Source organism: Carassius carassius, chromosome 31 (assembly GCF_963082965.1).
Source record: "Carassius carassius chromosome 31, fCarCar2.1, whole genome shotgun sequence".
Classification (NCBI taxonomy): domain Eukaryota; kingdom Metazoa; phylum Chordata; class Actinopteri; order Cypriniformes; family Cyprinidae; genus Carassius; species Carassius carassius.
Genome location: NC_081785.1, coordinates 6,227,740 through 6,253,571, shown reverse-complemented (window position 1 = coordinate 6,253,571; position 25,832 = coordinate 6,227,740). Strand labels below are relative to the sequence as shown.

Sequence of the window (25,832 nt, the reverse complement as noted above, 5' to 3'; positions counted from 1 at the left end):
TTTTAGGCAAATATGATTACTTTATGAGATGATTGTAAGTTGTGCGCTATGTGGGCAATGCCAGATTTCCATGTCCATAAAATAAAAGCTCTGGACTTTGCTGCAATAGCAAATCATATTCTTGACATATTTGGACATGCAATGCCTGTGGAGATCTGGAAATATACTGTAGTGTTGCAAGGGATCTGTGATCTTTCGATATTGCAAGTAACCTTTGCAAAACAAGGAAAAAAAAATGTCCAAATGAGCAAGAAATGTAAACGAAAATTACCCTAGTTTAGGGTTGAACATTCTCTCGTTCAACAAGTGCAAGCTATAAACCTTCCTCTCCTCCTGGTTCCTCACTGTCGAGGGCACTGGCCTGGTTGCTACTTCTGAGGGCTTTCCAATGTGCTCTCATTCTTCTGCTCCACTGCCACCTACAGGACAACAGAAGCAAGTGCAAGTAAGTACATGAGAAGTAGCAAATGTTTGCCACAAGGAGGCAGTCACTTACAACAAAGTGAAATTGGGACTAAGAATCTAGTGTAATCAGAACAGTCTAATCTCAAGCATCACCTGTTTCCACATGCTCATCCCAATTCAGTCTGCCCATGACTGACCTCATCAGGGTTCAGACACCTGTTGCCACTGTCCTGCCTCACAGCTATGCTGCATTTATTATATACAGCAAGATGCTTCATCAGCAGGTTTCTCTATCATTCCTGTACTAAGGTTGCAGGCAGTTTTACATCTTGTTCCTGCCGCCCTGCTGTTATTTGCCCACCTTTGCTCAGTGATGAAACACTCCCTGTGGCAGCTGAACAGTAATAGGAACAGATGTTTATAGAAAACCGCTTCAGCCACCTTAATGACGTGTTTGGAATGCAGTAGGGAAACATGCTATGGGAGCTGACACAGCGGGTTGCTTGAGTGAGACAACTTGTTTTTCAGTGGCTTTGTCACAGGGTCCATGACATTTAGCTCAGACCCGCCGGAAAAGGTTTGAAAATGACCACTAAATGAACAAATTAAATCACCTGTTTTCTAAAGTATAATTTTTAGGGTGAGGACAAGTGTATAACATATAACACAACATAATGGTAGCTATATTCATTGTGCTAACACGTTTAGGGGACAGTGGAGTAAGATGTGTCAGTGGGTATGATGTGTCAACCATTAATCTTGCAAACTTTACATAATGTTTTTCATTTGACTACATATAGTATTTAGTAAGCATCCATCATGTAAAAGTGCTGAGAAAAGTGATGTTATGCAAAACATTTTTATACTACATAATACTATATAATAAATAAAACTTTTACAGTTTATAATATTAATAATATTCTGAATCAGTTCTTATTTTTACAATATCTGTATTTATTTTAAATTCAGTTAGTTAAAGTTTGTCTTTTTATTGTATTTTCATTACTTGTAGTAGGTTTTTTTTGGCTATATAGTTTTTATTTTTTATTTAATTTGAACAGTTTGGATTGGATATATATATATATATATATACAGTAAAGACCAAAAGTTTGGAAACATTACTATTTTTAATGTTTTTGAAAGAAGTTTCTTTTGCTCATCAAGCCTGCATTTATTTGATCAAAAATACAGAAAAAAAAACAGTAATATTGTGTAATATTATTACAACTTAAAATAGTAGTTTTCTATTTGAATATACTTAAAAAGAAAAAATTATTCCTGTGATGCAAAGCTGAATTTCAGCATCATTACTCAAGCCTTCAGTGTCACATGTAACATCCAGTCTATCACATGATCATTTAGAAATCATTCTAATATTCTGATTTATTATTAGTGTTGGAAACAGTTCAGCTGTCTAATATATTTGATGAATAAAAGGTTAAAAAGAACTGCATTTATTCAAAATAAAAATACAAATTCTAATAATATATATTCTAATAATATATTTTCTTTACTATCACTTTATCAATTTAACACATCCTTGCTGAATAAAAGTATTGATTTTATTAAAAAAAAGAAAAAAAAAAAAAATTACTGACCCCAAATTACTGACCAGTAGTGTATATTGTTATTACAAAATATTTATATTTTAAAAACATAGCTTCTTTTTTTTTTTTTTTACTTTTTATTCATCAAAGTATCTTAAAAAAGTATCACATGTTCTGAAAAAATATTAAGCAGCAGAACTGTTTCCAACTTTGATAATGAATCATCATATTCGAATAATTTCTATAGGATCATGTGATAATGATCCTAAAAATGTAGCTTTGCATCACAGAAAGAAATGATAATTTAAAGTATAATAAATTTAAAAACAATTATTTTGAATTGTAATATATATATATATATATATATATATATATATATATATATATATATATATATATATATATATATATATATATATATATATATATATATATATATATATATATATATATATATATATATATATATATATATATATATATATATATATATATATATATATACACACACATACATACATACACACACACACACACACTTGTATTTTTTTCATGGTCCTATCACACACTTTCAGTTTTCAGTCCTTGCCTGGATGACAACTTAAATAAAATGTGGCACAGCTACTTCACCCTCTCCTCACACACACAGACGGATTACCTGATAGGAGTAATGTGATTTGTAGGTGATCCATTTCTTCAAGTCAGTTCTGTCCCCCACGGACAGAGAACGAACAGTGGTTCTGGATGCAGAAGCAGAGGGCATGTCAAACTCAACCTCCACCAGGCACTCAAACTTTGCAGGCACCTCCCAATCTGAACCCAGCTCCAAATGACAGAAGAACGTATGAGGATGTCCGAGTGCTACAAAAAAATACCATTCATAACCATATTAATGTGATGTGTGCAATATTAAAGCAACTAATTAATTAATGCAAATTACTAGAGGACTTTCAGATGAAGTAAACCATTGGACTTGAGCAGCATAGATATGTTTAGAACTGGCCTTGATTCTACTAAAGTGAACTGAAGAAAACAATGAGAAATATGATTTCTTCAGATGAATGATGTAATGATGAAAAAATCTAAAAATCTAATTACTGAATTTGATCTTTCAACATCACTGTTTTAAAAGGCACTAAGTGTTTTCACATTAAACGTGTTAGAATGTCCTGCTGTTTTTAGTGATTGCTTTATTTGGATTGTAAACAGCCAAAATGCATTATGTTCACATAACTTTGTTTTATTCTTTTGAGAAGTGATCTAAATATTTATGGATTGGAAACAGACAGAAAAGTGACAGGCTTGAGCTGCAGTTCTATGGATTATTTCTAGACTGCCCTTCCTTCGGGAGTCAACACTGCATTGAGAGGCATTGCTTTTACCACAGCACTGTGATTTAGGGGTTTGTGAGCATTTATTTAGCAGCACCAAAATTAAAAAATCTTTAATCTACTATCTATACTGATATTATTATCATTACGACAGTGGAAAACACACTCTAAAATAAACGTAGCATTATCAAATACTGGCATTATTTAAAAATCTTTCATACAGACCAACAGTAAAATCATTATACAGTGACACTTAAGAAAAAGTCAAAATGTAGGTGAAATTACTGACTTGACGGATTTAACATCCATGTGATGAAACCGCTAGATAAAATAAAACGGCTCTTAAACAACTATTTGCATTTGCTATTGCATAAGAGTAAGAGAGGAGAACAAGATCAGTTTGACCTGACTATAGAGTCCATATTATGGGATTGCTATGCTACGCTAATGCTTTATTGTAACCATTTTGATGTGTAGGTCACTAAACTGACAAAAACATTTAACATCAGGGATGAGCAGGAGTACTCATAAGTGACAGCAATGACTGGTTATGAAAACACAATAAATGGTTGACATCTAAACTACTTTTAAACTTAAAAAAGGAAGAAAAAAAAAGATAAAGGCTGGTAGCGATATATCAGCTTTATATATATATTGTGCTACTGTCTTCACACACAGAGGAAACTTACTAGGGAAGTGTGAAGTGTGACATAATATAGGGGAGTGTGGGGCACAAAGTAATGTGGGGTTAGTTTTATTTAACACACATTTATTTTACCATAGTAAAATATAAATTCTGGCTTAAGAACATTTTTCATCTCAGTTTTTATTATTAATTTAAAATGAGTCAAATCTGCTATTATTTTAATCTCCGATCTGTTATTTATTTTTTGTAACACTGCATTACAATGTGCTATAATATGACATTAGAGATGTAATTTACACTAATTTTAATGAGAAAAAAATGAGAAACAGGTGAATAAAGACTGACAGTCAATGTTTAAGGTTTAGAAATTATTATTTCAAGTTTATGAAATAATTATTACATATTATTTATTATTAATAATTATTATTTTTCAAGTCAAGTTTATATCAAGTGTTTATGTGGGCTGTCCCAAGCATGGTTGCAATGTGTTCATTATCAAACTCCAAAATCAGATTATTTTTAATTAATAAAAATATGCCATTATTTTATTTGACAAAAAATATATATGATTTTATTATGAAAATATTTTAGTTTGTCTTGTATTTTTTTTAATTCGATCAGATACAATTTTATGCTGTCATATGGTCAAGTTACAACGTGTCCTTCAGATGTTACAATGTATACTCCACCTATGGGGCATGCTGTCGCATTTAAATTCCATTTTTTTTGGCTAAAAGAAAAAAGTATACACTGTAATTATGAAACAAAGCGACATATTTGTACTAGTCAAGTGTAAAATTACTGTGGATAAAAAAATATTCTGAACCCCATGTGGATTTACACGAACTGAGAAAGTCAAAAAGTATTACTTTGTGCCCCGCTCTACCCTACCGCTGTAAATAAATACATTACAAATTCACGTCTCAAGAACTTTAATTACCTTTGAATGTAATGCATACGTTCCCTTGGAACTGGAATCATGGCGGAATTTCATGTGGAGTCCACTTAGCAGGGCACTTACAGTTGAATAAGACAACGCTTGAATGCTGCTGCCTGAACAAGAGACCTCCTTACTGAAGTTAAAGTGTTGGTGTCACTATCTTGTGAATGCACCGGCTGATCTCCACCAAATTCAGGGGATCCCTTCAGCTCCAAGAGTGTGGATCGCTAGACCGGTTGGCGCCGGGCCGCGAATTTAACCACCCATAACTCCCGAACCCCGGGGGCTATTGACACGGGGGTGGTCTCATTTGAAAGAGGGCCTCTAGACATACAATTGATCGAGCTGAAGGGATCCCCCGAATTTGGTTCGGATTTGCAGCGCCTTTACAGAGATATGGCTGTTCAAATTTTCAATGGTTTTCCATAGACTTAAGCTTTATTGCGTTTCATGTGGGTCGCCAGTTGCAAATAATGGAGCGCGCTCTCCTGGAAAAACCTAGTAATAACACCATTTCAAGCATTTTATCTGCATTATATATTCTATAGAAAAAATTATATTGCCGATATATCGGCGCCATATTCGCCCATACCAATATATATATATAAAAATGATATATCGGTTGGGCTCTAATTTTTTGTATTCAAAAACTCTTAAATACACTGCTGTTGTTAAACAACTTGACATTATAGCCATCTAAAAACCTAAATTCCCACCTGAGTTCTTGTCTGGCAGGCGACTGATCCTCCACACTACAGATCTGAAGGCCTGTTCGTATTTCGCCGTGCCAAACGTGACCCTCATGGCCGGTTCGGAACCTGACGTACTGGTCGAACCAAAACTGGCTCCTTTATTGAAGCGAGCCTTCAAGGATTTCTCTCCTGTCACACTCTCCCGCTTAAAGTTCTTTGCCCAAATTTCTGGTATGGGGTAACGGATAGCAACATTCTCACATGGTATTAATGTTAAAGGATCCCGATTGGATGAGAACCCTGTTGACATCACCAGCCAGGACTGCATCTCCACTTCAGCACCCTTGACACAAGCGACTGTTCTCAGAGTGAAGGGAAGGGTTTTTTCAGCAAACGCTGTACGGAAACGCAGCAGTTCAAAGCGACGACCAACCAGTGGGCTAAATGTAATAGCTCGGGACTCTGCAAACTCTAACTGGTCTGCACACTCATGCAGTCGACTATCCCGCAGTTGAATCCAACGTGACGTTGAGTTGGGAATTATGTCATGCCGAGAAACCACCTCTTTACCTTTGACCTGGACATCATTTAGGCCGATACTGCAAGGTGGAGATCCATTCAAGAAGGCAAGCATATACACTCGGGTCATAACTTGCTGCTCCAAGATACGGCTGTCCCCTTTGGAGACAATCCCATAGAAGTTATCCCTCACCTCCACATGGATCTCCTCCTCAGTGTAAGTCGTTGGCAAGTTTAGACCTTCTTGATCTATTGAGAGGCCCACAAGCCTCTCCTGCAGAGTATGTTGAAAGCTCAAGAAGTCTTGGTAGTTTGTTGTCCCAAGCTTTACCACTTGCTCTCTTACAGGCATATGAACCACAGTGACCTTGGGCTGGATCTTCCTTTTCTCTTTGTAAACCACATGGTCTACACTGATGGTATGAACACGGCCATTCTCGTCGTAGTTTTGGAGCTTAGGTTCAGATATTTCATGCTGAGAGTTCAGCTGGAACTCTTTGAAGGGCTTTTCCAGTCCTTTCTCATAGAAAAGTTGCAGCTGGCCACTGTTCGTCAACCTGACAAATATTGGTCCCCAGTGACGTGAGGACATGATGTTCTTCTTCTCAGGGATGCGCAGGAGCATGGGCCAACCTTCCTGAGGATTCATATGGTCTGGTTCATAGGCTGAATCATCAGAGTCAACTACCTCCACTGAATCATCTGGTAGAGTAGGACTACCGTCATTGTCAGGGTCAGAGATGTGTATATTCCTGAGCTGATCCAGACCATCTACAGGAAATCCTGATGGGATACTATCTTTTGCAACTACAGTGTCTTTCTGTGATGAAAAAAGCAACAGAGACTCCCTTTTTATATCAGCATCTTGATACTCAAAGAATGGCGAGCTGAAGGTGGACACATCTGATGCCTCCTGACACAAGCCAATGCCTTGGGATGTTTTCAGGTCTGTATTGTCAAAATAGGCACTGAAAGGGTTTATAGGAGAAGGTTGTAGGTTTGAGAACTCATCATCCAGGAAAGGGTTTTTCTTGTTGTAAGGGACGCTGTTGTTTGATAGTGTGCTATTAAAGGCAAACATGGCATTGGTGCCATCAGGGGTCAAGCCCAGGATGTGTCTCTCTGTCTTCTGACCACAAAAAGAAGAGGAGATCAGATTGCTGTTGGCATCCTGCAGAGAAGGATTGTTAAGGTTATCCAGTTTTATATTAGACTGTCTCCCTGGAGGTTGGAAAACGGAGTCCTCGTCATCTTCAAAAGTAACCCAGCTGGCAAAGCGGTTAGAGGTGACATAAGCTTGGCCATTGGGGTGTTGGTTGTTTGCTGTCCAGTTGAATGAAACCATGTTCATTCCTTCATCTTCTTGGCACACAGAAGAATCTAACAATAAAAAAAGACAACTGTTTCAACACTCTTAGATGAACTTTGAACAGGAAGAAAGGCACATATCATATATAAGAGGCAGACATAATCTTATAAGCAAGAAAACGGATGGTCTTTCCAGTGTCCTATGAGCCTATTTATGAAACTTAATGAGAGTCACAATGGTTGGGTTATTTTGGTCCAAATCAAGAAATCACTGAAAGACATTTCCACTTATAGGAAAGAAGCAGATTCCAATCATCCACGATTCATAAGCATGCATTCTCATACATTCTCTTTTTCCACATGCTACGCATTCATTCTAAACTGATATGAATATTTTATTAGAAGAAGTGTAAGCAATTACACAAAAACAACATTTTCAGTCTGAGATTTGTTTGTTTGTTTGTTTGTTTTTTGCACTCAAGGCACAATCTAGTTTCAGAATCAATGGGAAAGCTGAACAATCAATTTATTTTATTTCAAATTATGTAATAAGGTCACAGAAAACAGCTTTACCATATCACAATAGCTTGAATTGATTTGAGCAATTACCCTACTTCTTAACTGCTAACTATTTTTACTAAATACATACCGCATTCAGATTATAGACCTTGACTCAGTAAGTATGTTTACATGAACTTCAAAAGGTAGATGTCCCACTAATACAGCTTTTTAAAATGTCATGTAAAAACTTTTCATTTGAAACTGGAAAGATCAATGATTTGGAATGAACCTGCCAAAATGCATATTCATTAATTAATCCTTCTGCTCTCTTGAACCAAGCTCAAACTCTTGTATCTACTAGTTCTTCAATATCAAATAAGAGAGAAAGTCTTTACCTGTTGCTAGGCACCAGCATTCCCCACCTCAGACCTACTTTCTCTGCCGATGCAACAAAGCAGTAAGTGAATGGTCTGTCTCACATGCTGAAAACTGGCATGACTGCACTATGCAACAAGAGCATACATATGCACACCCGGACTTTGCCATGCTAATTCGCAAAAACTATTTTTAGAAAATGAAATCCAACAAACAACTTATTAAAGCTATGGGCCTAATTTATACCTGAATTGTTAAGGGCTACCTCTTTCCAGTCTCTTAAAACATCTACTTTTAAATGTCAGAGAGTGTGTGTACAATGGCTTTTGGCTTTGTTAATCTTCTCATTTTAGTTCAACAGGGTTCATCACACTACAAATCAACTCAACTGAAACATACTAACCGTTACTAGAAAGTAATAAAAGACTACAATACAAGACATGTGCACACACAGAAGCGGCCACAAACATAAAGAGACTCAGATTTCAAGGCTTATATCTTATCATCCCTGGAGGGAGAAGGTAAAATGACTATCCCAGCTCGGAAAAAAATTCCATCTCCTAGACATGAATACTTAAGAACAGTATCTGCACACCTCCAAAGCAAGTTTTTCATGTTCTTACAAAGGGATAAATCAAATCAGCCAAAGAGTTAGATGCAAATTGTAACCATCTGAACCATCAAAACAAACTGATATTCTATTTTTTTGTTCTATTCATTTTATTCTAATAAACGAAACATCCAAGACTGATTTACTTATATCGCATACATTGTTGCCGAGATTTTTTTTTTATTTTATTTTATTTTTTTTTTACCAAACTGAAATTTTTTTCTTCTTGCAAAAAAAAAATCTGTAACAGTTTAGTGAGATTTTATGCTTATAACAACAACATTATCTTACACAACTTTGCTTCTGAAAAAAATGTATCTTACTTTAAGGATTTACTGGACAAAATATTAAGAAAACAATTGTTTGCAGTCTAGAGAGAATGTTCTACTGAGTAAATCATGAAAGCAAAACGATGTTGCTAAGCATCAACTTACTGCTATTTCTTCAAACTTCCAGTTCCAAGTAAAACTCAGCATGGATAGAGCACTGATCCTGAGGCTATATAAGCAATGCCAAGTGAAGACTCTAACAAATGCTTTCACCCCCCTTCTTTTTTACAACACACAACCCAGTCTCAAAATACAGAATTGAAAGATGAATATATGCTTTATCAGCATTAAAAGATCACGTTATATATTTCTTAAAAGAGGAAGGAAGAATGGCTAAACTAAAATTTGCAACAACCACAAGTATTCATAGATTCATAAAAACCCTGTAAAGTCTGTAACAAAGCAACAGTGCAAGGAAAAAGACACTCCAGCAGAGCAGATTTGGGAGTCCAGGTGCTAAAGAGAGGAAACAGATGGGACACCAATTGTGAGGCTTCACTACGGCACCATGCAGTAAGAAGCAGGTCACATGATCTCCTCTGTCCGTGAAGTGCCCGCACAGACATGTAGATGCCTGTTGGTCTGCCTGCCTCCCTCCCTCACAGGACAAGTATAAACTTTTTGACATGTAGTTGTCTTTACAGAAACCGTACTTCAACGCTCTCAAAAAAAGGCATTCTTTAAATATGATTGGTGGAAAACAAGGTCAGAAAGTCACTTGCACTTGAGTGTGCACTTGTCTGTAAGCATGTGGAGAAGTGATTCTGTCCTTTGAATATCCTGATTATTTGTTATATAAAAGAAAAGACATTAACGTGGAAATGTTATACAGAAACTGATTCAATAATAACACTGTGTGCAGTAAACAACTATTTTTTACAGCTACAAAATGTGCAAGTCAACTGCCATCTGACTGCAAACTAGGAGATGAGACAAATGGTTGACAGGTTGTGTTTGCACTGATGTCTTGATCTGCCTTGAGATCTCTCAATCCTTTCTAGCACTTAGTTACTGACCCTTATTTTGCTGGTTTCAGATCAGTCCTTCTAAACAAAACCAGAGTATTAACTGGGGATTACTTCAGCCTTAATATGCACCCATTCATTTGCATTAATGTTCACATCAAATGCATGCATTTATCTCAGATTGACACTCTTACTGTAATATTACTTTTGAATAATAATTTTTCACTATCATCCTAAACTAACATGAAACAATATTCACAACCCATTTCACATCCATAATGTAATCTATTGAGTGAAAAGGGATATTCAACAAAAAATTGGTAGTATCAGGAATATGGAAACATTTTATCTATAGAGAATGAACCTGAAGATTTTATCCATATTCAATTTTGCTGAGAGTTTAAGAAAAAATTGTTTTTTTAATCATAATCTCCATTATTTGATTGGAATAATGTGCATAAACTCAACTCTGAATGTATACTAAATTTAGAAAATCCACACAATTTCTTTTATTTTTTACATGTTAGCTTTAAAACATCTATATGTAAATTTGTGCAATTCAACAATTTTTTTTAAAGAGAAATGCTGCTTTGCATGATGTGTCCCATTTGAAACTCACCATGTCATGTTGGTGAGAAGACACAGAATGGAAGTGTCATCTCTGACAGGCAGAGCTTTCCCATAATCTGAAGTGAAGTGATAGCTGCTAGTTTGAGTCACAGGAGGCGGGGTTTTTTCACAAGAACATTTGCAGGGGTCAAAGGTCACAGACAGTGAGGAAGAGTGCGAGATTTCCAGCAGAATGTAATCTTAAACAAGCTGTTGCTCTACTCTATAACCTCTACGGATCTGAAATTACAGTAACTTCTGCTGTTCTCTGTAGAGATTTGCAAACTGACAACAATGCCCTTTTGTGTGGGCTCCACTGGATATGACAAAACCTCATTCACACATGCTTTCTCTTCCTCTCCTGACTGCACACACACACCCATTGCATCTCTATGGACAACAGCATTCTTATGCACCACCGGAAATGGAATGAGAAGGAAATGAAAATGTGCATTGTATATCAGATGCACTGCACGTCCGGATAAAGAACATCATCAGCCAACTGTGCCTGTAAATTAGCCCAACACAAAGCTTTCATAAAGACCTGGCTTGCACCATACAGCTGCATAAACACTCATATTCATTCGTAACCAATGGTCTCGGCTTACAATGGCACATTCATAACTATAATGTATCATTCATGGATATAAGCTGTAAACCACATAAAGAATCCCTCTAAAGACAACATCTGACAAACAGTGCTTAAAGTAGACACAAGGCATGTGAAATGTGTCTAAACAGTGAATGCAACTCAAAGAAATTACAGCAGAGAAAAACTATGTACACATCTATGTACACATTGACTTTGCTGCAGCCTGGAATTGAACTACTGGTTTCGTCTGGTCAGAGGAGAACTGGCCCCCCAACTGAGCCTGGTTTCTCCCAAGGTTTTTTTTTTCTCTATTCTGTCACCGATGGAGTTTCGGTTCCTTGCCGCTGTCGCCTTTGGCTTGCTTAGTTGGGGTCACTTCATCTACAGTGATATCGTTGACTTGCAAATAAATGCACAGACACTATTTAACTGAACAGAGATGACATCACTGAATTCAATGATGAACTGCCTTTAACTATCATTTTGCATTATTGACACACTGTTTTCCTAATGAATGTTGTTCAGTTGCTTTGATGCAATGTATTTTGTTTAAAGCACTATATAAATAAAGGTGACTTGACCAGCAATTACACACTAATTTACACTCAGTTCTGCTGTAAATAAACAATCATGGAACAACACCCAAGGGTCACGTTGAAATGAAAAACAAACAGTATTACACCCTGCTGCCAGGTTTTAGCAGTGTACTCATCAACACAGTGAGAGCAGGAGCAAAGGCCAGTTGGTAGGGCGAAAGTGGGTAGGGTTAGCACATTTTCAAACAGTTTGACGTCTCATGGTGTCTTCCACAGAAAGGCCATATAGGGGAAAACCAAAAAATAAATAAATAAAAACCCAAATGAGTCTACAAATACTTATTAATAACGATTGCTATTGCTCATACACACCCCTAAATATTAAACATTCACCTATAACTAGGCCTTTTGTACTACAGGCATGAATGATATCTCAAATCTTGTTTGTTGTGAAATAGTAATACAATTTAAAATCACTATTCTCTATTTTAGTATATTTTAAAATATAACTTATTCATTTGAATACAAAGCTGAATTTTCAGCAGTCATTTCTCCAGGCTTCTATGAAACATGGTAATTCAGAAATCATTCTAAAATGCTGGTTTGCTGCTTAAGACACATTTGTTATTTTTATCAATGCTGAAAACAGTTGTGATGTTTAATATTTTTGCTGTTTAAATTTTTTCAGGATTCTTTGATTAATAAAAATGTTGATATCTATATATCTATATCTATATATATCTATATATATCTATATATATCTATATATATCTATATATATAGATATATATATATATATATATATATATATATATATATATATATATATATATATATATATATATATATATACTATTTAAAAACAACAGCAAAAAAAAAAAACTCCAGTACACTTCTGTATGGGGCTGGGCGATATGAGCAAAAAATCATATCTCTGTATTTTTTGGCTGATATGCGGTATACGGTATCCTATATATATCTAGGTATTTTGGATTTGGATTAAACAAATAAAGTCAAATGAAGCATGCAGGCATATATTATGTGCAAAAAAAGTGTTAAAATCAAATTACCTTGTAACATTATAACGTTGCAATCTACAAACAAAAATAATCCTTTTAAAGCAGAAGTTACATTTACTAAACTAAAAAGGAAATAATAAAAAAGCACAGAGTAATTGAGTAAAAAGGCTATTTTGGATACCCCATTACACTTTAGTTATTGCTATCATAAAAATACACTTACTTGTAGGTTTAAAATTCTACATATGTCACATTTATTGTCCATATACAAATATTTCAGCAAAATATATATTTTTAGTCAGTTATTGCGCTCCCATTTCAGTGGAGTCTGTGGAGATTAGCGGAGAATCGCAAAGCAAAAGCTCATGTATTTCTGACAGCAAAATGGAAATATTTCCATGACTTTTTAACATTTATAGACGTGACTATACCTGTGAAATGTAAGTAATAAATTAATAAAAATACATCTCAAACACATTAAACAGCGCGTCTCTGTCAGTCTCACACGCAGCCTGACAGGGCAAGCACAAGCTGTTTTGAACTGAAACTATAAACTATAGGCTACAAGGAGAGAAATAAAACACAGAAATTATTTAAGTGCAAACCCCCCGCCCAAAAAAAAAACAAATATATCAAAATATTTAATCACTTTAATCTCGTAATAGCATGACACTAAAATAAGAAAATCTTTTTTCTTACAGCCTCAGACATGATCAAACTCCAGTGCAGCTTGCCGTAATTACACACTATTTAGTGACTATTTAGTGTAACATTTGCTTTATCTAACACTCAATATCATGCACTTATTTTCACTGCTGCCTCAAGTGAAAATTCTGTTGCAGTGACTCCATCTTCCAACAGTCTGAGAAATAAAGCATGCTGCATTTTAATAAATAAAACTGTCTTAAGCACCTCACCCTCTCCTGTCTCCATAGAAACCCTGGTCTGAGTGAGCTATTGCTGGAGGCCCATGATGGATCGCATAGGAGCGCTAACTGCTCCGCCACAAATTACCTGCGAGAGAAAGAGCGTCCTGCCTCAAATCAGCACAGCGTTCCTTCAAAGCCACCATCACTCACACGAGAGAAGCGTCTGAGGAGCAGCTGTCACAGACTGTGTGAATTTATCTGTCCCGATTCCTCCATCATTTACTCCTAAACCTGTCGTCTCTTCATTCTGCCTGCGATCCTGGACACGACCCTGGAGGCTGTACTGAGCAACGGAAGGGATTTATTGATGGATAATTCAGCGTGTGAAGCATTTCCTGTGTGATTCTCACTTCCTTCTATCTTCTCACGAGGGGACAGACTTTAATTACTGTTTGAGGAAATGGGTGGATATAAAACCGCCACTTACAGATGTTCGATTGATGAGAGTTACCCATTTATTAACTAGTAGGTATGACTCTGTGTGTGTGCTACTCACTAGGAGAGTGGGGACAGGAGGGTGTTTGACTGGAAGGCTCTTCAGTGTTAAGAGAGGGGAGGTCACAGGAAGACGCCCCCATGCTCACAGAGCTCTGGTCCTCTGATTGGGTGGTCCAGCCGCTTTCTGATGGGGGAACGGCACTCCAGAAACTGGCAGAAGAGCAAATGCTATGCCTGGGACCTGCAATAAAACAATCTTTAGAGATATAAATATAGGATCCATACGTAGTCATAAAACAACTGCCATCTTCACAAACAAGCAAAATTCTGCATTTAAAAAGGAAAAGTTTGTTTATGCACATCCTTCATGCAGGTTCATATGTAAGCAGCTGTTTTCTATTTGAATATATTTTAAAATGCAATTTATTCCTGTGATGGGAAAGCTGAATTTTCAGCATCAATACTCCAGTCTTCAGTGTCACACGATGCTTCAGAAACCATTGTGATATGCTGATTTTGTGCTCAAGAAACATTTCTTATTATATTTTGTAATTTGTAATTAAGTCCAAGTATAATTAAGTAAGTCTTTTCTGACACTCTTGGTCAATTTATCCTTACATCCTTGCTGAATAACTTTCTTATTATATGTATGCATTTCTTTCAAAAATATAATATAATAAAATATTACTGCCCCTAAACATTTGAATGGCAGGGTCAATAATTATCACTTTACATTTATTTGAATTTAATTCCATTTTAGTTTCCTTAAATTATTTTTCTTGTACTGAACTACTGAAATTCAAATTACTATTCTGCCTCCTATTTATTCCCATTTATTACTAAAACTGAATTGGAAACTAAAGACATTGTCTTTTTTGATTCGGAATGGTGCACAACCCTGGTCTGTGTGTGTGAATACCGTAAATGTGTGTCGCTAATGAACAGGTGTTAGCATTGAATTAGCAACGAGAGACCACTAAATATTCACAGTGCGGAAAAAAGGATTAAAAATCAAGGGTGAGGTGAGATAACACAGCATACTGATGTGTATCAGCCTTGTCAAACAATCGAATCAATCTACTCAATGATTTTAATTAGCACTGCTGTAATTGCTATCAGGGGACATATTACTTATGTTATGACTTACTGTGTTGAAGAATGCTTTGAAACAAGGATAGAGAATCATCAGATCGATAATAAAAGTATAGTGAGGAATAATGCACAAATTAACCATTAAAAATTATCACTTACCAAGGGCCAAAGGGCAGGAAAAAAAAAACTTAAGGAAAACTTGGTTGGTAACTTTGTTAGGAATGGCAACATAAATGGAATGATATATTTTAATATCTACCACTAAACTTAAATTGTCTAAAGGTCTAAAGGTTTTGATTTCTCCAGAACTCATTGAAACAAAAGTATAAGGAAAACACTTATAAGGTCACAACTGATGCAGTTTCACACAGACAAAAAGTGAAACACACAAGATGCTGTGAGATAAACAATGGCCTGTTTGTCACTAATGTGCATAATAAAAAAAAAAAGTTAAAATCCCCTTTTCATAAGTTAATTCTGGTTCTCATTGGCACCCATGAACGAGAATGCAAATTAAGAATTACAATTAAAAGTCTACCCTCAAATTTATAAACAGAATTTGAACTAATGCCAACTACTCAAAATCACTGTAATTTCTGTCTTGCCAGTGAAATCTCAAAGATTCAAGTGAATAGATTTAAAGATTTGAATAATATTCTCAGTCTATGAGAAATGAAAACAAGTGAGCATGTGGGATTACTCCACCTAACACTCCTTTTCCTGAGGGTTCCCAAACCCCTGATATCACCACAAACAACTTCAGATGGATCCATATGTTATCCAATATATTTTTAGTCAATGAAAAAAAAAAAAACAATATGTTCACTATATACTTTTTAATATAATAATTGCAACATGAAGTTTCAGCTGCATTAGCATTAAAGAAACACTGCTTTCACTTCCCATCATTATGTTGTTTTATTTCCCTATAAAAATAAATAGCATTCAGTCGATCTAAAGTGATATGAATCTGGATGCCCTTGACTATAAATAATTTAAGATGATGTGGTTGGACAAACCCTACATCTGACACTGGCTTTCTGGTTGCTAAAGCTTCCTCTAGACCACACATGGAAATGAAGGCATCAAACCTGAAATCATATGTTGGACAGCCCCTGTAATCAGACTAAAGCAGTTCTTTAACAAACCCAGGCTTGATCTCGGAGTTATGAAGTTATGAAGGAATGATAGACCGGCTGCACCCTTGACTTCATTCTAAGGCAGATTTCATGCAAGAGCAACAACAACTGAGATGACAACTCAGCTTATGGCTTCAATTAGGGTTAGAAGGGTTTGGCCATTTACGTGCTGCTGCACTCATCCTCTCAAAGGAGATTTCCTGGGAAAGAGTTGCTGGCAAAGCTGCTGGGTTTCGACAAGAGTGGGTGAGTCAATGTGTGGAAAAAAGAGACTGAGATAAACACGGAGACAGGCTAGACCAAGCATCAAGCCTAAAGGAAGTGACACGGTTCTTTTTCAGGCCAACCCAATGGAGTCAACTCATTATAGAAATAAGTAAAATAATGTTTCTCTGGAAAACTGGACATTTCTTGTTGAAATGGGTGTGGTGTAATGGTTAGAAGCTCAAGGCTGGTACCGGAAGATTGCCATTGTGCCCTCAAGCAAGGCATAACCCCAGGCTGCACCAGGGGAATTGTCATTATCATAAGTCATATGAATATTTACTAATTTGTTGAGGAAGCATCTGTCACCAATTACTTTGAGTTTATTTTGAGTATCATTATGAAAGTATACATTTATTATGACTACTGTTATGAAACAGAGGAAATGCACTTGAAGCTCTTACATGAACTCTTAACTAAAAAATGAGTTTTTTGGGGTTTTTTTTTTAATTTTTATTATCATTTATTTTACAATATGGATGTACGTATGTTAATATGCATGTGGGTAAATATACACACACACACATACATACATACATACATACATAACATTGTTACGAATAGATTCATCTGTTGCTAGGGAAGCCGCATATCATTTGTTCGTGTGTGCATGCGTAGGTCTTTCCCTGTGTTTTCTCTGTCTCTTCCTCTTCACTCTAACTGATTACAGGTGGAGCTTATTAGAAGGCCTGGGTTGGTTGGTGATTGGAAGGATTGCTGCACTTACTTAAGCCATCCGGTGGAAGGAATCTTTGGCTGGCAGTAGTGCTCAATTTGTGATTGCGAGCCGCCAATAAAAAACGAATAAGAAGAAGAATCATTGGCTCCCCGCTCTCCTGGTGTCTTTGTTAACACTGTTGGTCCTGTTGTGTAATGCATGTGGCGAAAAGATCACTAGCATAGACATTTGTTGTCAATCACTGAACTTAAGCAATGGTTTAGTTGTATCTTATGTTTGTTCATTTGTTCATGTTTGGTTGCTTGCTTCCTGGACCTTGGTTAAGACGAGCCTTGTAGGGAAGTGGGTTCCTGTTTTGTTTTTTGTTCGTTTTCTCCTGTTTATGTTAGCAGGGGGATAAGAATTTGTATTTTATTTGTTATCTGAATTCTAGGTTAGTTTGTGTGTAGTAGCAGTTTTGTTTATTGTAATTTACTTTGGCAATGTGCCCCTCCCAAGTTAAGATGCTCCTTTGTTTGTCTTTATTTAATAAACCTTAATTTGCACCTACAGTAAATAAGTGTTTTGTGGTTAAGAAACTTGGGGAGTGAGAGCGGGGACCCCAGGGATCTTCCCTACGTAGATCCCTGTTAATTGTTACGGACTGATTTATTTCACTAGGAGTAGAGATTTAACATGTTGTTCATAACAATATATAGAGAGAGAGAGCGCGAGAGAGAGTTTGGTTCCAAAACAAAATAAATCCATTTAGATTAATTTGAGTAGAAAATATGTTTTCTTTACCAAGAAAGTGGCAAGATGAAAACCACTATTTTTTTTTGTTTCAAACTTCCACATAGCATCTTTAGGTTATAATAACATAAAAAATGTAAATCCAGGCTTTAATTTTCAAAGATTTATTATAAAAAAAATTAAAAAGTGTTTCCAAAATGCAATAAATCCATTGAATCAATATGAAAGTTATTTTTCATACTGAAACTGATGAAAATACATAAGTTGATCCACATACGACATCCTCTGAACTTGGTCAATACAAATCTTATATAGGCTACAGGCACTGGACTGGAAATACATTCATCAGTCATCGCTTCCAAAATGAATTTTGGGATTAAAGCATTAACAAGTCATCTTGTTAATGCTATAATTACCGCAACAACAAAAAATCATGGACAACATCACATTAGATTAGACCACAGAAATTCCAAAATGAAATTTCCCTTTCATTCAGCTTCCAAAAGTGCATCCATCTTTGCCATGTTACATTCATTTAGTTGACTAGTGCTATGTGCTGTATTAACAAAAACATAAATGGCATTAATAAAAACACTAATACTGACAAGCTACGCAGTATAGCATTCATAATTGAATGTGATTCAGCTAATGAACACAATATAGCATAGCTTGTCAGTGATCTACAGCTCTGTGTATTAAATGCATCTGAATAATTTCCATCTGAAAGCTCGTGATGGAGATTTATCTGTAGCCTACTATTAATCACAGAACCGGCTTTACTGACGAGATTCGCATGGTAATCACATGCAATTTGTCGTGCAGCCCTTGTTTGTTGATCACAAAGTAGATGAGGAAAACTAGGATTGCCGGGTGAATTCAAAGTACCACCAACTGACAAGCTGGGCAAATTAATGGTGATAATGAACGTGGATTTGCGCAGCTTGTCAGTTAACAATGGCTCTGTGTAGTAAAAGCTGCTCTATGTGAAATCATGCACCTGATGGTTTTTACTGCTGTTTTTACTGCTGATTAGATAACCGGCTTTACTGATGAGATGTGCATTAATCATTGGCCGATATATACCGTGCACCCCTAATATGTAGTTTTTGATAAATAGTCTTTTTGGTTTGGGGGGGGGGGGGGTTGTTTTTAAATTTGAGTACTTAGCCTTAAAACGAACTCTTTTCTCAGAAGATTTTGTTTGATTCCTTATTATATGACTTCATTGCATTGCATTTCCCTGTTTTCTTGTATTGCAGGTGTTTTTTTTTTTTTAAATAAACTGAGCGATGATGAATTGTATACACCCTGAACATGACTTTGGGAGCACAGTACCCAAATCTCATGGTTAGATTTCTCTTTCCATGCAATAATAATAATTAAAAAAAATTTAAGTAGTTCTCATACCCTCTACTTGTGATGGGAGAGGAAGAGAGGGTGGCCATGCTTTGTCATCAAACTGAACCCAGGAATTCGGCTGCTCTGCTATCGGACCAGACAGAAATGGTACTTCTGCCCAAGTAGAGGAGTCCAGCACAGGCTGGTCTAAAGGCTGGAGGTGGTCCTCATCTTTGGACCAGAAAAAGAAACACAATTGGAGAAATACAGCCTCTTCTCAGTAAAAAGGTCACAGTTAAATATTAAATCTAGTAGGGTGCAAAGAACTGTGGACCGTTCCAGCAGAAATCACTATGGAGGAATGACCTCAGGATGCAGGAATCTCACAGAAAGGTCTGAATGCAAACTCAGACAGAGTATAACAAACTGACATCCACTCAGCAAGTCCCAAACTATTTTCAGTTACACACAAGAACTTCTAGAACTTTTTCTTTGCCATCTAAAGCAAACCTCAACAATCCTCCTATCCAGCATCGGACATACTGTAGCTTCCCAACTGTCTAAAACTGACAGACTTTAGCCAGGGTAACACCTTCTTTCATTATTTACAAGAATGAAAACAAGGTTGTGAAGGATAGAAATATAGTTTGTTTGGTGGATATGTACTATAGTTTAACAACATGCCAATTGTTTAGCAGACAAAACATCTTTCCAAAGAAACTTTATATTGACAAACTTTATATTGTTTTAAAAGTTGTGAGTTTTAAAATCCACAACCTAGTCTAGTTCCTTTATACAGTACCATTGTAAAGACAGTAGTCTATCCCTCACAGACGTCATTTGCATAAAATTCAGTATGGTGTCTGCCCTAACGAAGATCTATCACTGACTGGCCAAACAGAAAATTCCTTTAACATTTATTTGTTTCATAGACTTTCATCAGCAGATTCAAGGTCCTCATTTCAATAGTTATGTTTGTTCCATGAGAATTGAACCCATAAAATATCTTGTTACTCTAAGTAAAGACTACTTTTGTACTGACCTGCCTTTGACTCCTCATCTGAAAAAGCAACCCAGCCTGGTCTGGTTTCAGTTCTGCTACTGTTTGTAGCAGCCATGGGAGTTGTCCTGTGTCTTGTACCTTGTAACGTCGTCTCACTCTTCCCAAATCTTGGACTCCATGCCCACCTAGGACGGCTTAAGAAGAGAGAACCATCAGCTATTTATTAGGATTTGATATTCTGGTGAAGGTATGGTAAATGGTAAATGGACTGCATTTATATATTTATATAGCGCTTTTAACAGACCACATGGCCATCCAAAGCGCTTTACAATTTGCCTCACATTCACCCATTCACACACTCATTCACACACTGACTGCGGTGTCAGCCATTCAAGGCGCCATCCAGCTCGTCGGGAGCAGCTGGGGTTAGGTGTCTTGCTCAAGGACACCTCGACACTTGGTCAGGTGGAACCGGGGATTGAACCACCAACCTTCCGGTTTGTAGACAACCTACATGAACCACTGAGCCACTGCCGCAAAATGTATTTTCATTTAAAAAAAGGCATTAAGGAACCTTTGACCAAACAATTAATGTTGCCTAAAAGATCCAAATGTTAAAGAAGTAAAACAAGTACATGTTTTTGATATCATAAACTGATCATAAATCTGTAATATACTGAAATATTATTACAATTTTAAATGCCTGTTTTCTGTTTGATTATATTTTCAAATGTAGTTTATTCCAAGGCTGAATTTTTAGAAGCCATTTTCTACAGTAGTCTTCAGTGTCAGAAGGTCCTTAAGTAATCATTTTAATATGCTGATTTGGTGCAGTTATGAATCAGTGTGAATGTCACAAAATTCAGTTTCAGGAATCAGTAGTTTCAAGCATAACCAAACAGTTGACCATATATACCATGACTTCCATAGCATTAAAAACAACAGACTCAATCAGTCAGGCTTTACAGGATGAGTTATGTTCTACTTGTATTTGTTGAAAATACAAAAAGATTGCAAATTTGAGGCTTTGACACCAAAAATGAATGTGTTTTTGGCTGCCAAACAAAAAACAACATGCTTCGACATGGCCTTTTAAAACAGGATGTAGGCAGTGCAAAGCCACAGGAAGGACTACTGATAAATGTCTGACAACTGAAAAGAATTTAAAACACAAATAGCTACTACAGCCCCTCTGGCTACTCAGATCAAACATCATACAAAGAGGAGACATAAAAGTAGTACATTTCAAAGAAAATCAAAGTTTTAAGTGTCAAGGATTGCTGCACTCTAATGTCTTCTCATCGAAAAGTCACACATGCCATTCAAAGGTCACAAAAGAGGAAAAACACAGTGACAAAAGCTGAGTGGCCATTGTGATCAGAATTTTTCCACATCAGAGAGGGCCTATTTTCTCTCCTAAATCAAGACCCTGCAGGAAACAAACTTTCATAGAGGAAACACACTTGGATGTGCTGAACGATCTGGTAAATTGGGACCAATTTCATAACATGTCTTTGTTCTGGTAAATCTCTCCTTTGTATTCACAAGTTGGCTGCATGCTACCCTTCACCAGCCCCCTATTTCTCAACAAACAAAGCAAGAACCTCCCTCTGAATAGCAACTTCATTCAACATCTCACAAAACCCACTGAAAAACTCAATGGTTTGGATGCTATTAGCACTGGATGCTATTGCTATTTTTTAGCCTGTCATGTGACTACCTATACAAATGTCATACTGTTACTATTATAACATTATATATTTGCTTCATGTAGTAAAATGACAAAAATCAAACCAATTTCACAGGTCCGAAATGAAACAAAAAAACGTTACCAGTACTACCATTTTCCCACTAAACCTAAACATATGAAATGCCATGAAAACTAACAATTAAACTTTAATTATGAAAGCATAGGGCTTGTATTTAGTCAGACATGAATGGTAAAAAAATAGATCAAAATTCAGTCACTTACTCAGTAATTATTTCAATGTACTCACTAATGCACACACATGCAAATAAAGCTGCCCCATCTGACTATATTTAAAAATAATAATAATAATAATCAAAAATATTTTCATTCTGGCCATTTTATTTGCACTCTGTCTGGACCCTTTAGAGTGTGTAGCCAGAATTTCAAAGCAACACTTATGTTTGCAGCTGCGAAATCTTATAAAACTCCGAAACCACTTCTCAGACGCCAACAGGCCTGGTCTCTGGCAGTCTGTCAGTTATGTCAGTGGTGCATGCAGGCGTCCACAAGATATGTGCACAATATTGGGACGTTTGGCAGAACTCTTTTACTGTGTAAAATCTCTCTCTTTTGCACGACCATCCCAAAGCTCATGATCATGCATGACATCATCATTCAGACTGTGCTTTAGACCCTGCATAGTTTCCTTCTGTCAGTGATCACAGTCACAATGAGTTTGCCTCACATAGTCCAAGTTTTAACACTTTACTAATAATCATAATAATTAGCTAGGAGTAAAAACAAGCACATCAAACAGGAAAACAGTGTCCAAAGTGTCCAGAAATGAAGGAACAAGCTGTTATTATCTATGTGGTAGTTCTGCTATGTCAAGTCACAGCTAGACCTCAAAAATACATGGTGGTCACTGTGTACACAACAGGGGATATGACAGTAGTGCAGAACACAACAAGCATCAGGTGCATCTCATCATCAAGAGCCAAAAGAGCACTGTTCAGCCTCCTATTGGGCCAGGACAGCAATGATCCAAAGCATGATCTATAAATATAAATATTGCACTTCTTCAGTTATCATGAGCCGTCCATGCAGTACTGTTATTTTTAACTATCACTAAAATTAAAATGATTTAAAAAATAATAATTTTGTTAATTAAAATAAAGCTTAAACATTGAAAAACTTATTTGTTTTACTTTTAGTAATATTATTTCAATGTAAACATTTCTTTTCAAGCCAAGTTTAAGTTTTCATTAGAAAAAAAATGAATTGTAATTAAAATAAAGCTGAAATTATGTAAAAGAAAAAAAAAGAAAAAATTAAAACAAACTTAAAATTGCCTCGGCAACTAAATGAAATAAAATAACTAAAATTGCCAAAACAAAAGCAAATATAAAGCTATAAAAGAAATTGAAAAGAAAATTTATATTTTTAATATAATATTTGAATATTAATATAAATATTATAATATTTTAATATTAATATAAATCAAAAATAAAATGACAGCTAATTCAAAATATATATAAAAAAATAAAAGTATAACATTAAAATTAAAATAATACTGGGTCTAATGTAGAAATCAATTAGAAATGATAAATAACATTCATATCAATCAGTCAGACCTGCAGTATGATTTAAAAAAAATTCAGGAAGATGGTAGTTTTACCGCATGACAAAAACAGGTGTTCCAGACAGCTTGATTATAATTAAAAAGATCGAGATTAACGTGTTAGTTTTGTTTTGCATCCATCTAGCCAGATAATGTTGTTATTGTTTTTGAAATATAAATGTTGAAAACGTTGTCCTGCCTCACCGAACACTGGCATTAATGTTTCCTGGTATAAGCCCAGCAGGTTTAAGGGACCAGTGCAGAGCTAGACTGGCCACCAGCACCCTGTGAGTTGAAAAGGAGAGTTCCTTAAGTCCTGCAAGGTCCCCTACTCCGCCTAGCAGGAGAGATCCCGTTATTATTCCCTAAAGCCTTCTCTCATGGAGTGGGCTTGCTGAGATGTCTCACTATAACTCTGCACCAAGAGACAACAAAGAGTATTTTGATTTTAATAAAAAGCGCCTACACCCCCCCACTTCCCAAAAGTTCTCAGCTTCATGCCGAGTTCACAGAAAAACTGTTTACAGAGCAGCAAAGCTCCCATGAATAACACCATAATCTCAAAATGCTCTACCAGAAAATCCTGCTGAGCTCAGTCTTCAAAGACACGGCCAACAATTCCAAAACAAGTAGAACGAGTAAAAACAAATATCAGTAACTAAATCCATGTAACGTTATAGGTAGGTAAAGAGGTTGATCCACCACCTGGGAAAGATGAATGCAGTTAAGGACATTTCCCCTCAGATAGCCACACCATGTGCCCTGGAGTAATGTTGCCCGTGTGCTGACAACTACATACTTTTCATACATAGTGAGACTAAACATAATTGAGTTAATGTAGGCAGATAAAATACACATTTAGGACTTTACCATGAGTCACTGAATAAGTAGGAATTGTTGGCAGGTTTAGCAATGATTGCAGGAACAAAATTTCAAAAGAAAAGGACAAAGGTTAATTATGAGGGTATATAAACTATGTCATATCTGAAACGTCATACTCATTTAAGGTTAGTATTTAAATAGATGTTATAGTGGTGCTTAGTAGACTGTTAAATCACAACAAGGACATTTGGTTTCAAGCTGTTTTTACCTGGACAAAAGCAAACTGTACAAGCCCAGTTCTAGTCATGACTCGGCAAGAGAAAAGTTTCTGATGTGCCATGTTATTCACATACAAAAAAATATAACAAAAAAAAACATTGTCGCTGCCACCTCCACATACTTTGCACAGAAGTTTCAGTTTCCCATATTGTCCAATATTGAGTAACTTCTGTATTTCTGTTAAAAAATGAGGTTCCTATTGTAAAATAAGTGACTGCAGGTTCTTTAAAATCATTGGTGAACCCTTCAAAAATTCTGAATATGCAGAAATGGCGGCATACATGTATACAAATAAAATGTTACCACAATCATGCATTATTATCATGCAGAATAATAAAGGTTTATGTAACAAAACAGTAACGTTATATACGGATATATACGGATCGTTTCCTTTCATTATCATTTCAATATATGATGAACACACAACAATCTGCTGTGATGTTATCAAATCAATAAAACAGGCTTCAACACGTAACAATGACACAAAAACAACTAGAAAGGTCTCTTTATCACAATAAAAAGCTCTTCGATCTGTGTATTCTGACATTTGATAACTTTTTGCCACGTTTACATATATCCTGCTACCAATGTAAACAAAAGCACACGCGCTTACAACAAACAACCTGTTGCAACACTGAGATACACATAGTTTAACTAATGTAACTTAAATATTTAACCCTGAATATATACCTGTGAAACTATTTCAAGATTCTTAAGCAAATTAAGTAGACAGTGTTGTATATAACACAGCGACGAGCTCAAAAAATAAGTGCACGGGAATATTTACATACCGAAATCGTGTTGTTGAGTCCAAGCAGACGGCAGCTCTCACTCGCTCCCGGTGAATCTGGTCTAATACCCCACCTTACTCGCAGCTGATTG

At 36.0% G+C, this 25,832-nt stretch overlaps 1 protein-coding gene across 5 annotated transcripts; it reads right to left on the bottom strand.

Moving 5' to 3' along the window:
• On the bottom strand, positions 1 to 25,832 carry LOC132111426 (stonin-2-like). Of its 5 annotated transcripts, none has more exons than XM_059518702.1 (7): positions 25,742 to 25,832; positions 20,578 to 20,732; positions 19,605 to 19,766; positions 14,350 to 14,547; positions 5,586 to 7,460; positions 2,611 to 2,813; positions 1 to 419 (listed from the first exon to the last, which is right to left on the bottom strand). In XM_059518702.1, the coding sequence occupies exons 2-7, from the start codon at positions 20,651 to 20,653 to the stop codon at positions 369 to 371; spliced, it is 2,565 nt and encodes an 854-aa protein (XP_059374685.1). In that variant the 5' UTR covers positions 20,654 to 20,732; positions 25,742 to 25,832; the 3' UTR covers positions 1 to 368. The 5 variants fall into 5 exon arrangements, with proteins under 5 accessions (XP_059374685.1, XP_059374686.1, XP_059374687.1 ...); XM_059518703.1 differs by lacking the exon at positions 25,742 to 25,832 and having other exon boundaries at positions 1 to 212; positions 322 to 419; XM_059518704.1 differs by lacking the exon at positions 25,742 to 25,832 and having other exon boundaries at positions 14,350 to 14,532.